The sequence below is a fragment of the Aspergillus tubingensis genome (genome assembly GCF_013340325.1).
Source record: "Aspergillus tubingensis WU-2223L DNA, scaffold_7, whole genome shotgun sequence".
NCBI classification, from domain to species: domain Eukaryota; kingdom Fungi; phylum Ascomycota; class Eurotiomycetes; order Eurotiales; family Aspergillaceae; genus Aspergillus; species Aspergillus tubingensis.
In genome coordinates this window covers 1,891,824-1,905,379 of record NW_023336281.1, presented here as the reverse complement: position 1 = coordinate 1,905,379, position 13,556 = coordinate 1,891,824, and the positions used below count along the sequence as shown (strand labels likewise).

Sequence of the window (13,556 nt, the reverse complement as noted above, 5' to 3'; positions counted from 1 at the left end):
AAAGCTACGTAAGTATCGCGTAGTTTCCCTGCATGTCGTTAGCTTGTTAATGCCAATTATGACAGGGGGTCTGCATGCAGTATACGCTGATGTATGATAAATTGCATCTTAGCTTGGCTGGCTCAAATGGGATTGCGGCGCATGTTTATTTCCGGCGTTCTGCTTACCCCCTTGTTTGGGAATGGGCCATCCTGATGGTTGGGTCCTCTACGGTCACGTGTGTTAGCCCAGCCATCGTTGGAAGGATTCGGGGATTGTCATTCCCGAAGATTGTCATGTCATATATTCCTCTCATGCACACTGCTTTTGCAATATGTAGTTCCGTCCTGTTCTGCATTATGCCACTGCGGAAACGGCGTTTCAGCTGCAATTTGGATAGTTGTAGTATACCAACATTGTACACGGTCCGTTGACAACCACTGATTGGCATAGGACATGCAGCGGAGCCAGTGTAGTGTGCGGCAGCTACATGAAGTATCAAAACAACAACAGCCAGACAAAACTCACCTACTCTGGCGAGTCGGTTGGACTGGATGAGATTGCAAAGAACCCACAGATCGCCTACCTCCACTGACGGCTGATCCACTTCTCACGATTCTCCTTCCCCAATCGATCCCCCCTTCCTCCCTTCCCACCCTCACTTGCCATAAGATCCTCCCGTTCCAGCTGAAGGGATGATCTGACGGCCTCCGAGAGAGCTAGCATGATCTGCGGCTGCCAAAATGGGTTTCAAGGTTCTGATGGACCCGCGGAGGCACACACCGATGGCTTGCGCAGGAACCAGAGTTGCCCGGTGTTAGCATTCTTTGTCCGGACTTCCTCGGTTTTTCCTGACTATTCTCGGGCGCAGGAACGTTGCTGAAGAAGAAACCTTAGTGGAAACCATTTCCTTCGTTCCTTGTTCTAGAGAGGGGTCTGAGCGGCCACTTCCTTCTGGAGGTGGATGATCGTATGGAGTTCGTCATTGGTCCCATGGGTCGCATGGACGGCCACTTCGTGTAGGCCTTCTGACAACCCCCTTCCGCTTCCCCTCGAGCGCAAGTATGGAACGAGTAACATGGGTAACCTTCTGTAACTGCTTGGCACCGCATCTGGAGGAAGGGTTATACAGCTGAGGTGGCTTGCGCCCAGAGGCTGTCCCCAGACATTTTCATTGAGATTCCGGAGGATTTACCCAAATTGAATGGTTGGTGTCACTTGGGTAACTTCCTGTTTCCTCTTGCAGATAGGGATTGACACAGGGATCCGATCGGGCTCGCCATGGACCTTCCCAACCATCCACATCGTCTGCGAGCGTTCGATGGCCTTCTGGAAGGTCAGTAAACCCCCGCCAAGCAGCGCACCTTTCCATGTCCGGCACTCATCCTTCTCCAAGCCACTCGGTGAAGTAAATCTAACGCGTGTCGAAGAACTTGGACGGTCTGCTGACTGGCGAAGATCCTGATACGCCAAGTGCACCATTGTCTCTATTGAATCTGCCTACATTGATGAGTCGTCGCCTCTTCGAGTCAGTCCATTTGGGACTCGAGCCTATCCAACCAAACAGAGGTAGTAGCTGAGAATAACACCCGTCCTTAAGAATATCTGTTTCAGATAGTCACTACTGTGCCCAACGTGCTTTTTCAGTTTTGGGGTCTAATATTGCCTCATATCACAGTGGCATCTGCAGGGGAAAGGAGGGAAATGAGCCAAGGCCTCGGATATATGAAGAATGACAGGGAGAGTTCCTTAGGTTCTCACGGGGGCTATCCTGGACATGTTGTTTCCACATTGAGGGATTGACGAATATCTCCGAGATGCTCGGAAACAGGCCAGTAGCGCCACGCCTTCTGCAGGGATTAGCGCTGGGCAGCAGCCGTCGAACTTTCTTCCAGTCACGGGATTGATATGACACGGAGTGGAACCAGAGGGGCGCAGGTATGTACATACGTCGGGACGGTGTCTCTGGTGCAATTGGATAGCGCGTGAAGTAGTTGCGCGCCGTAGCCGGTTGGACCCCAGCCCAGCCAAACTGCCTCGTGATCAAGCAAGAGCTGGCGAGCCCTCTACTCACCGATTTTACCAGACACGCCTTTACCGCTAGATAGCAGGCATGGCAGGCAGTGGCTGCGAAGAAAACGTGGCTCAAGACATGGGGATTGTCGGTCAATCACGACAGCAACCGTTGAATCACCATGCATACAACCTACGTATTTGGCGCTTACTTCGGACAGGCCATGATTTCGGTTGGAAGGCATTCCTATAGGGAGAGAGGATACCAGAGTCGTAACAGGCCGCCCGTCTTAGGTCGCACTAACGGACCGACCTGCCATTGCCTACGGAGAAGCATGTGCAATCATTGGTTACTCGCTTACTTCTCCCTGCACGATGTGGCAATGGCAAGTTTTGGCCCCTATAATCGACACGTTAAGGACCCGACAGTTTGGGTATTGGGTACGCGAAGTGAGCAGGACTCAGCTAGTCTAGCGCCTGAGCCACCGGCGTTTCTCTTGGTAGTAATTGCTAAGCCTGCATCAGGACAAGTGAATGTCGAGTCAACGTCACTAGCTGATCACGGTCTGGTTGGTTACACAGATGGAAAAGGGTTTTCCAAGACCTGACTATTATGGACTCTACATAGCAAAAGGGTGCCCCGATACCCACCTATTCTGCCCCCTCACTTCTAGGGACGATAGCTCGGTTTCGCACAGTCCAACACTTTGTACAAACTGTGTCTCCTTGGTCGATGGTGGGATCTACGGGAAATCTCGTACGACGAAGTAGCTAGGAGCTGTGCATGTGAGCAAAGGTAATGCTGCATAGGATTCGTGAGGAGCGCAACGAGAAGCAGGAATTGATACAGTGCTGACCTGCACCGCGGCTATAAAGCTAACCTTGACATGACACAATGGAAGATGCAAGTATTCAGGCGAAGGAATTAAGGTTGGGATTCGACTGGAGGATACAATACGCACAAGCAAATGCCAACCTCAAGTAAACCAGAGTAGGCAAGGAACTTGGAAAATCTTCATTAAACATGTCGCAATGTCGACGATCTGCAAAACTTGACGAGGGATATTTTTCAGGTGACACTAACAGCAGACTGCCAAGAGCATGTTGAATGGATGACCCTTAAGAAATCGCAACAACACTGCCTGCCCATTGCATAGCTTTTGGGGGGAAAGGGTTTGGAGAAGAGGGTCATTGCTGGGCGCCCAGTCTAGACCGAGCTCATCCGGACTAGTGTGGTATCGGGGCCGCTTTCAGTGGTACGAAGCAAGTAAGTAAAAAGCAAGTCAAGTCACTAACTTCCTGACGTCGTCCACGGACCCATAGGCACCCCCGCTAATTACGGTAGCTTAGCCTCCGCGCTGCCCCCAGCGGGGAACCACCCGCCGCTGTGCCCCTGGGAAGCAGACCGATCTGCCCTCCAACATGCCCGCCATTGGTTGACGGGAAGAAAATCATCGACTAAATTCTCATCGAGTAATTGCTCGATGGGCAGCACGAGCAATTTTCTGTCATTTAATCACACCATGACGATCCATCATTGGCCTGTTCTTTTTGGTAGGTGAATGCTGGTCACGCCACCTCAGGCTTCTCCCGCCAGCCAACTGAGTTTGGTAACTCCAAAGTAGCTGGTACGTAAGAACTAAGTCACCCTAGGCTTGTGGAGCAAGTACCTAGTACTTGCTCCATACAGAGAGAGTCTTTCTATCCACATTCAGGGGGATATTACGACGTAAGCTATGGCCTCCCTCTGCGCTTTGGACGAATATGTGTCATTGAGTTTATCAGGAGAAGGGGGATTGAATACTCTTCCTAACCTACTTTGTAGTATCAGCATTCCACCTAGGTTCAACACTAGAAATACTCTCCCACAGAGTTCTCAACCCACTTCCTCCCGCCGGGAGATCCGATAGGCATAGCTACGGCTCAGTATCAAGGCGCAAGACAGATCCGGGAATCCAATAGGATCCATGCCAGTAACATACACAAGCAACTGCCTAAGTTAGTACTACTCGTACTAGTAGTAGTTTCTGATACCAATCGGAAACACAGCTCCAACATCTCCAACGCCTGGCAGCCGTGCATATTAGCCGGTTCGAACTATTCGATCTGAGACATTGTCGGAAATCATCCAATGAGCCTCCCATGCGATGTGCATGAAGCCAGCCTTGTCAGGCAGCCGTCTCAAATTTGTCATGGCCACCGTATCGGCGATCTAACAAGTTGACAGGTAGACTAGTTAAGCAGCAGTATGTACTCCGTAGATAGGCGGACTGTCATTTCAGCCTTACAAATTTCCAACTGGAGAATTCCTACACCACGGGATCGTCGTGTCATGCAGTCGGTGAGACATGACACATGTCGCCTCCAATTACCAAAATAGGAACCAACAAACTAAAAGCCACTGGAGTCAATCGAGAAGATAAGGTATGGGAGGGAAGAAAGAGATGAACATGCCCGAGATCAACCTACACATCTGGAATCTCGCATACAACATGTGTTTGCAACATGGGCGCCCGAACCTAACATTGCCCTATCAGCCCCTCCATCTAACCTCTTTTCGATACTCCTTACAGTGATCAGATTGCTGGTACGAATAATATACTAACACAGTCTGTGAGTACTCAGGAGGTACCCTTTCCACCTATCCTAAACGGACAATCACCGACAAAAGTACAAGCGAGGTACCTCACCCAACGGCCTGCCGCTTACAACATTTCCCGCTTTGTAACAAACTCCCGTCACTATTATTTGCCCTTATTCAGAGTTGCCAACAGTTAGTCGTGGAATTAGTCTAACCATTCCCGGGCATCTGTGTGTAAGTTGTGGACGCAACAGGGCACCGGCACCGGCACCTCTTTCCAGGCTGAACCGAGTATAGTTGCTATCTCCGAACCAGAAGATCAGCCGGAACGGTTTCAGTGGAGTAGCAGGGCGCACCTGCGCAGCCCAGGAATCCTTAATTATGGTTTCGCTCACATCCGACAATGCGCCTTGAGTGGACGGCAAAATTCGGGTTCCAGTGTTTGGGCCAGAAGGTGTCGGAATCCTTCCATGCAGGTAGCATACTCAGTATGACTAGCTGTTCTCCATTGATGATCACACACTTGGTCTCATATCTATATGAGCAGTTATGCGATTTTATGTGTGTACAGTTCCAATTTTGAGGCATTCGAGGTACAACCACACCGGTTGATCTATCCGTGTTCGTGTATGTACGGCTGAGGTTGACGGGCAGATTGTCATGACCATCGGTCAATCGGTTCACCGATCTCCTCCTCTACCTACCATCATAGGCAATTCTTGTTCATTCCTACCGTTTGCTTGCTTCTGAGATGCATCTATAAAGATTTGCGCTGCGCGCGGAGAAATTTCGGACTCGGGCGAGATTCGACTAATCAAGTCAAGTCAAGTCGTTTTGAGTCACACAGTATAGCCGCATACTCTCCCTTTTGCTTTTTCTCGAGAAAATGCTGATTTCATTATACCTTGGTGCCTGCCCGCTGCATACCTTTGGATCTGCTACATACCAAGAAAAACATAAGATAAGGGTGTTTCTCTGGAAGCATGCGGCTCTCAGACCACGCAAACATACCATCACAAATCCACGGTACCCTCACCCATCATTTTAACCCACTCACACGGAGAAAAGGACACGGACAAGGCCACCGTCTAGACCCTGCGAGCGAGCGATCTCCCCCCACTACTATCCGGACACGGGCCCGGATCCGGTCGGAGGACGGAGATATCAAGCTGACTAACTACAAAGTAACTAGCTAGGTTGCTTGCTGACTGAGCAACGTTCATTCAATCTCCGGGTAGTGGAACCAAGTTATCCATCTAGTAGTCCAAGTCAGTGTAAGTAGTCCAGTTGATGTGATTCCATCCAGTCCCGTCCAGTCCACTTCGCCCAAGCTATCAATCAATAAATTTTTGATTGAACGATCTATCCAAAAAGGAGACTACTTAGTCTAGTATAGTTGATCGGTTCATTCCGCCGTGGTCGAGAACATTTTCATTTCTTTTCGGTGGTGATTTTCGCTAACTCCCTCACTAGTCTAGCGAACGTTTTCAAGAGACTACTGATAGATTAGGGAGGGTACTTACATTAGGTGAACTACTGCATGGGTAGGGGATGTTGGGAAAGGACTCCCTAAACAATACTAGTTTATCTAACTGTTGTGGACTGGGATCCTGGTTAGCAAGTGAGAACTAAGTCATTAGTTCTTGAACTACGTGCTAGATAGTTAAACTAGCTAGGGTTAAAGGCAAGCAAGGGTAAGTGAGCCGACAAAATACCATTGTGTGGTAAATCCCTCCCCAACAATATCGTTGTATGTGTCTTACTTGACTCGAATGCTGTATATGCTTGAATGGTGTGTTTGACATGGAAGATAACTAGATCTTGAGATGTCTTAGATACATGCATATACCAACTTTATAGAAAGATCACAGACATACTCCCTCCATCCCACTGCTTACTACTTACTACCACCCAAAACCACCACCCCGTTCATACCCGATCACCCACTCAGCCAGCCATCCCACTACAACCTTCTCCACAATATATACTTACCCCTACTAAGTAGAGTATCCATCGAATTCTAACACCCCAATATTAACCGACTCCAAAACCCGACTCGAGTCGAGTCAATCCTCATTTAATCAATTCATCCATCTGCCGCAGCAACTCCATCCCGAGTACCACTACTAAGTAATATGATATAAACGGTCCCGTTCGCAGATAGCCTCACAGCATAGCCCAGTAGTTGATATAAATAACCTAAACGAAATTAAACAAATTAAAACCACGCGGCCTTTGCCCTTCTTCCCCTTCCACTTCCCCTTCCCGCAAGCCCAATGTGACCCTGCGTCTTTTTTAATTTACTCACTACTACTTACTACTATTTGCCTAAATAACACAATGATACCCACACTACTTACTCAAAATCTCACATGCCATGCAGCCAATGCTACGCCACGATACTACCTACCATAATATACATATTAACCTTGTTTCATATTGTCACTCACTCGGGAATATTAAACTCAATTGATTGAGTTTTGGTATGGAGAACGTTGATTACATACTAAGATAGAATAAGTTTTTTGACAGGTGATAGATCCGAAAATGACATGTGCTCTAGTACGTAACTATCTACTAGATTGTATGCATGCAAGCACGCACGCACGGGTGAGAGCGGGACGGAATCTGAGACATTACCGGTGCTTGGTGCTTACTACTACGGAGTAGATACATTGGGGCCTAACTAGTAGTTCGTTAGTTAAATTAAAGCGTGGTGATCCACTTCGGGTCAACGGAATAGCTAGTATGTACTAGATTTGCTTAGACGTGTTGGCGCCCAGGGGAGGTATGAGGCTGGCTGTGGGAATGCATGCATGGCGTTTGCTTGGTTTTGGGGGACTTGTTTGCTGTGCGGGTGCGGCGTATTGCTTGTGCTTTTTCTTATGTATGTATGTATGTACCTCTCATATCAGTTGACGAGCAGTGGTTGACTAAAGTAGTAGTAGGTGCAATTCACGCTGGGATAGGTAGCGACTGCATATAATGCAGGTAATCATCTACAGCGGGTATTGATCTGTCACAACTAAGCATCATGTAATTGCCTCGCTTTTATTACATCTAGTCAATGTCTACTTCACATCCATAGCCAACCCCATCCCTCTATAGCTCAGTATCCTGCAACGCCACCCTTCCAATATATCAAGTTTGTAGTAAGACATGAGAGAAGCATAGACCAACCATATCAACCATGCAAAATAGGTAGCATAAGAACAAAGCAAAATCCTCAGTGCGGAATGCTAGACCGGCACACTCCCATATAGTGCGCACTTCGAAAAGCAATCGAAAAGCAATGTATGGGGGAGCGAAGTTTAGGGAAAGAGAGCAACGGAAAACCCAGGATCACCAACTGGTTTCCCGGTATTGACCGCTGCGAGGGGACAGACGGTAAGAAAAGGAAAAAAAGGTACATAAGACCTGCGCGCATGCCTTGGCGCCTCTACAAGGATTGGCCGCTTAAGCTTTACTGCGCTGCAAGATCAACCTACAGAACCTTGATGAAAAGATTCAGCTTTTGGGCGATCGACAACCGAGCCAACGAGATAATCATGAGTGAATGTATGGTTTCAATGTCGAATGAGAGGGGTATAATATTTGTTGTCCAGCTGCTCTGCTAGTGTGCATAAGCAGAAAGTGCCAGGAGACTTCACTTTTGTCCGGGCTGAGGAGATGGAGCAGGCTGTTGTGCAACCGCAGGAGGCCCTAAAGGTGGTATACGATTGAGGGACGGCGACGACATCACTGAATGCGGGCCATTGGTCCCGTGTAACTGGGCCTGCAGCATGGCGTTTTCTCTCTGCCTGCGCTCCTCTTGCTCCGGTGTCATGCATTTGACCGGCGGCGGAATGGGTGCATCGGGCGAGCTTCGACCCATCAATTTAGGACTCGGCTCGAGTTTCTGGATCGGAGGAAGGACTGGAGCTCCAGTGACACTGCCAGATGTCATAGGTCGGGGTGATTGCTTGGTCGGACTGATTCCCGAAAAAGGCATGCCGTGGGAACTCTGTGGAGGAGAGGAGCGACTTGCAGTCGGGGTGGCTATGAAAGATGGACGCCCGTTATGCAAGGAAGAGAAGGAAGAATGATTGCCCGTGTTTGGACGAGGGGTTTGGTGTTGACCGTATGGCGTCCATGGGGCTGAGTGATCTGTCGAAGCTACAGGCGGAAATCCCGCAAGAGGACCAACGTCCCGGTTTCCCTGGGTTGGGGACATAGACGGCCGGTTTTGAATGGGCGAAGGCAGAGTGGGACTCTGCGTAGAGTGAGAGGACGACGGTCGCCGCGCCGGAAACGACCCGCTGTTGAAGGACTCGCGAGAATGAGGCGGTAAATGCATAGCTTGATGAATGGATGGCAATTTCGGAGCTTGTTCCTTAGATGACGGAGTAAATCCATTCATGCCCTTTGATGGAGAGAAAGGGGCTCGAGGAGGGCTGAATGATGTGGTGTGGGCGGACTGAGGCCTGCGCTCGGGGGACAAAGGAGGGAAGGAGACGGCGTGAGGGGGGTTTTGTGAGGGAACGGAAGGCATGGAAGGAGGTTGCTTTTGAGGAGACCCTGTAAGAGGCAACTGGAAGGTATGCTGAGCGTTTTTGATGGACGATATGGGACTTTGTTCCGGATCTGGGACCTTGATCTTGGTATCTCCTTCTGGCGCAGTGGAGGATGGCGAGGTCGACGACCCGACGCGGAATTTCAACGGTGGAAGTTTGGGCAACTTCGCTTCCTCTTCGCGTCGTTTACAGTCCTTGCAAACGAAGTGGAAATCCTCTCGTTCAGCTTCGCTTTTCGGGATACCGAGACACTTGCTGTGCTGCCACACGTTACAGGACTCGCATGCAACACTGTGAGAGCCATCATCCTATTGAGGGTCAGTACACTTGCCATAATAACCGGGGATGATCATGACCTACCAGATTTTGACCATGAACACCACAGCCCGAGCAGTCGAATATCCATTGATCTTCCTGTGAGAGGTCCTCCAGATTCTTGCGGTACTTTTCCATTTCCGCTTGAAGATGTCTCTCGGAAGCTCTGCTCTCGCCGCGTGCAACTTTCTCCTGCTCTTCTTTGATGCGTTGGAGCTCACTTTCATGTAGTATCCGCTTCCTCTCCCGATCTTTAGTACGCTGTTCCCGGGTCATGATGCGCGAGCGTCTTTCCGCCTCCAGCTTCTTCACTCTTTCTTCCTCTTTGCGGGCTGCGGCTAGTTCCGTCTCTCGTTTACGTGCTGCTTCAGCAGCCTCACGCTCCTGTCGCTCTTTCTCAGCCTTTCCGGCGATCCGACTGGATCGTTTAGCGCCAGCGAGCAACTGCATGTTGAAAAGCTCCTTCTCGCGCTTCTGTTTCTGCCTCTCCTGCGCCTCCTCTTCCTTCTCAATGATGGGCATAACCTGTTCATCGATCCTATCCCTCAGTATTTTCTCATTGGGGTCCCTTGTCTTCCTAATGGACTCGAGGAACTGCTTGTAATCGTCTAGAGTAACGGCAATGCATTCCCACGTCATCGCTTGCAGAGGATCCTCTGAGGCGTCGCCGTTCACAGCATTATCTTCCTCATCGGACTCTTCAATAGGATCGGCGCCTGTAACACGTCTACGTTTAGAGGCTCTCATGGCGCGGGCGCTCTTTCTCCTCGATTTCGACTTGGCCGGTTTTGGCGGCGGAATAGGGGGGTCGGTGCGGCGATAGAGCCTGTTATCATCGAGAATATAGTAGTAACGGCCTTCACGATCGTAGCCTACTTCTTCGATACGCTAGCAAAGGTCAGTAAATATGAAAGGAATCCAGGGGTAGTGTCACGGAAAAACCCACCCACTCCGTCTGATCCAATTCCCTCTGCTCCGGCATCTTTTCGCGGATGCGGTCGGGATTCCAAAAGGTCCAAATCGACAGCTGGTGCAAGACGCGCAACTTCAAGAACACATCGAAGTCCAAGAACCTATTCGGAACCTCCTCATACCCGAAAGGGTTAGGAATGTGTGGTGCTTTCGCATTGTACTGACGTCGCGTATACTCATCGAAGTTATCGAATCTATGAGCAAAAGCATCCTATTAGTATAGCTACAGTTATGGCGAAACCAAAGGTGCACGTACGTGAGGCCCCGATGCGACGACACCCATTTCAGAAGACAGAGTCCAATCTCTAGTAGTTTCTCGGAAGGGGTAGGCTTTAGACACTCAGTTTCCAGGTCCTGCAAGCAAAGCATCAGAGTAGAATATTAGCATTGATCTAACGCGCACAAATGTAAAGAAAAAACTATAGGTGTCGGATTTGCACTACTCACCTCAATTCCGAAATCCTCGTCAATCTTCATGACTTTACCGAATATGGCAATGTATTGCATGAGGCTTGCAAACTCCCAGCAGTTCCGAAGCTGCTGGAGTAAACCCGGCTCCTCAGGTGGCTGCTCTGGGGCAGCGTCCACCTCGGAGCGGGTGCGCTTTCGCGATACCATGAAGGCGGATATAGACCATTAAAGGCGCCGCGGCGCAGGACAAGATTCGACCCCTGCGGCGGATCTGCGGCGGGGGCGGGAGTTCTGAGAAGGGGTAATAATCGCAACGTATATGTAACAGAAGAATGAACACAGATGTCTCTTCCAAATGGCGGAATGAGTGGGTATTGACGTGATCGACAGCGGCGTGAAGACAGGAAATCGTTCGCCAGGGCGGGCGTGTCGGGCTGGGCAGAAGAGATGAGCTCACAGAATCGCCGGGCGGCGCGTCGAGACCCCAGTCAGGTGACTTCCATCCGCCGATTGGGTCGATCCCGTGCCGATAAGCCTTGCGCTGTCGATGCGATCCGACTGCTCACATTTTACCATGACCTCGTGGATACTACTATTCTATTTCTTGAATGAAGAAACAAGCTCATATTAATAGATACTAGAAGAGAAGGTTTTATCGTAATAATAGTTCGCCTCCGCATGAAACCAGGTCAGGAGAAAATGAAACTTAAGCAACAGGCAGAATCAGCACCACCCAACGAAACATAAAACTAGATCTTGGTATCTCGCTCAAAGAGGGTCTATCTCACTCAGATGGAGGATGGGGAATGGGGAACATAGAGGATAAGCAAAATGCACACAGACAAATAGCGCCAGCCGTATCCACGCCACCGCACAGCCATACCATTATGGCCGAAGGGGAACGAAGTGTTGGACAAACAGAAAACAAAAAGGAAAGGGTAAATAGAAAGCAGAGAAAAAGCCGCAGCAAAAGCCAGGGAAGGGAAGAAAGAATAGATGATTAGCAAAACAACAGAACCTTTCGAACCATAACAAGACAGAAACCCCCAAGTCCAGTGCTCCCATACCCGCCATGTCTTCTCTTTTCTCTCTGTTGATTTTGTGCAACTTTCCTGAGATCGCGTCATTGCATTGCCATACCACACAGTTTGCGCCTTGTATTCCGTGTTTCGCCTAAGCCCGCCCCATGCATGTCGTAAGGTTGTCAAATATATCAAGTAAACCAAAAGGAAAACAAATGCTTTTGAACTTTTTACATCGCAACACCAGGTGCGCCATCGGAGACATTATCCGAGAGGTTGATGAGAAGCTGAGCCAGGCAGCGCTTAGTGGCGGCATCGTCGCGGAGTACGGAGGAGAACGTCGCATCGCGCAAGGGTTCGGGAAGGCATTGACGCAGCGCCTCTCGCGCCCTGCTGTTATCACTCAGGCTACAAAAGTCAGCATTTGACGTAGAAACGAATCAACCAACGCAATTTGAAGAAACCTGGGATAGACTCACCGAAGGAAGCAGCGCACTACATGCTTGAGAAGTCGTACTGTCTGTTGCTCAACAAGTTGAGTGACCATATTACTCAGGACAGTTCCAACCGCGTAAAACCTCTCATAGGTTGCGCAAATGTACGCGAGACCGATATCGTCGAGGAGAATCTTCTGCACAATAAAGATTGCGACAGTTTTGCTCAGTTCTGAGCCGGTCTCCATAATCCGTAAGCAAAGGGGAATGATCTCTGTGGTAAGAAGGAAGTTGATGACATCGGACGAGTCATTCTTAACCAACGCTCCGATTACGCCGAGCGAGGTGAGGCGGAGATACTCGAAGGGCCGCGACTTTGACGTTGTGTTGAGGAAAGGATAAAGGAACAGAGGAATGTGAGCTGTTCCGAACGAGAATTTGTTAGTCAAATCACATACGACTTAGAACCGAAGGGCGGGGTGGATGGTCCTGGGTGACGGCTGCGTACCATTAAGAAACAAGGTGCGAGTCTCGTTGTGGGAAGCCACACACTGCAAGAGAGCCAGCGCATTGCAGACCCGGTTTGATGCAGCCGCAGTTAATTGCGAAGGGTTCAACAAAGGGTATACGGAGATGATTTCCTGAAGTAGAGCGGTCATGACACCTAGAAAACTGCCCGTTAGTCGCCACCAACAAAGCTGATCAAAGGGGGTGATTCCGTACCGAAAGAGTGCCAAATAACCAGCGCGAGTTCCGGCACTTGCTCTCTCTTCTTGCTAAGTTCCATAAGGGCGGCTTCTCTGCGACTCGGATCGAGAAGCTCTGCGACCCAGATGAAAACTTTCCGATTCTCATCACTGATGCCACCATCCATCACGGACACCGCACCGGGCAACGCACCGTCCCCACCAATGCCTCCTGCACCAGCCCCTTGAGCGGAATTACCGGCACCGGCGTTTCCAGCCATGGCTATACGAGTATAGTGTTGTTGTTGAGCGGCTGCGGCTGCGGCTGCGGCCGCCTGGACTTGGGCATGCTGTTGGGCGACCAACGAAGAATGCGGTTGCTGAGCCTGGTGCGGGTGGGTTTGGTGATGCTGCTGTTGCTGCAACCAGGTCGGATCAGCCTGCGGATACTGGTGCTGATGAGAAAAGACGTGCTGAGTCTGCGTTTGAAGCATGGCGGGCCAGCGAAGAATCGGAGCTCAACGGGACTCGTAATCCTCAGGAGGGAAGACTTGACAGCCCTGGATGATCGGGGAAAAGCCGGACGAGGG

General features: G+C 50.0%; 3 protein-coding genes across 3 annotated transcripts; all 3 read right to left on the bottom strand.

Annotated features, from left to right (window-relative positions):
• Nucleotides 1–961: 961 nt before the first annotated feature.
• Nucleotides 962–1,461, bottom strand: AtWU_05603 (uncharacterized protein; the record flags this gene model as incomplete). The annotated part of the gene is made up of 2 exons (XM_035500713.1): nucleotides 962–1,091; nucleotides 1,175–1,461. The coding sequence occupies 2 exons, from the start codon at nucleotides 1,459–1,461 to the stop codon at nucleotides 962–964; spliced, it is 417 nt and encodes a 138-aa protein (XP_035356606.1).
• Nucleotides 1,462–8,219: 6,758 nt separating this feature from the next.
• On the bottom strand, nucleotides 8,220–11,031 carry AtWU_05602 (putative PHD finger domain protein; the record flags this gene model as incomplete). Its single annotated transcript, XM_035500712.1, has 5 exons — nucleotides 8,220–9,434; nucleotides 9,487–10,329; nucleotides 10,388–10,607; nucleotides 10,670–10,767; nucleotides 10,861–11,031. 5 exons carry the CDS (start codon nucleotides 11,029–11,031, stop codon nucleotides 8,220–8,222), a joined length of 2,547 nt encoding a protein of 848 aa, XP_035356605.1.
• A 1,045-nt stretch (nucleotides 11,032–12,076) lies between these two features.
• AtWU_05601 (Rcd1-like cell differentiation family protein) lies at nucleotides 12,077–13,460 on the bottom strand (the record flags this gene model as incomplete). Its single annotated transcript, XM_035500711.1, has 4 exons — nucleotides 12,077–12,254; nucleotides 12,326–12,701; nucleotides 12,789–12,944; nucleotides 13,004–13,460. The coding sequence occupies 4 exons, from the start codon at nucleotides 13,458–13,460 to the stop codon at nucleotides 12,077–12,079; spliced, it is 1,167 nt and encodes a 388-aa protein (XP_035356604.1).
• Nucleotides 13,461–13,556: the final 96 nt, after the last annotated feature.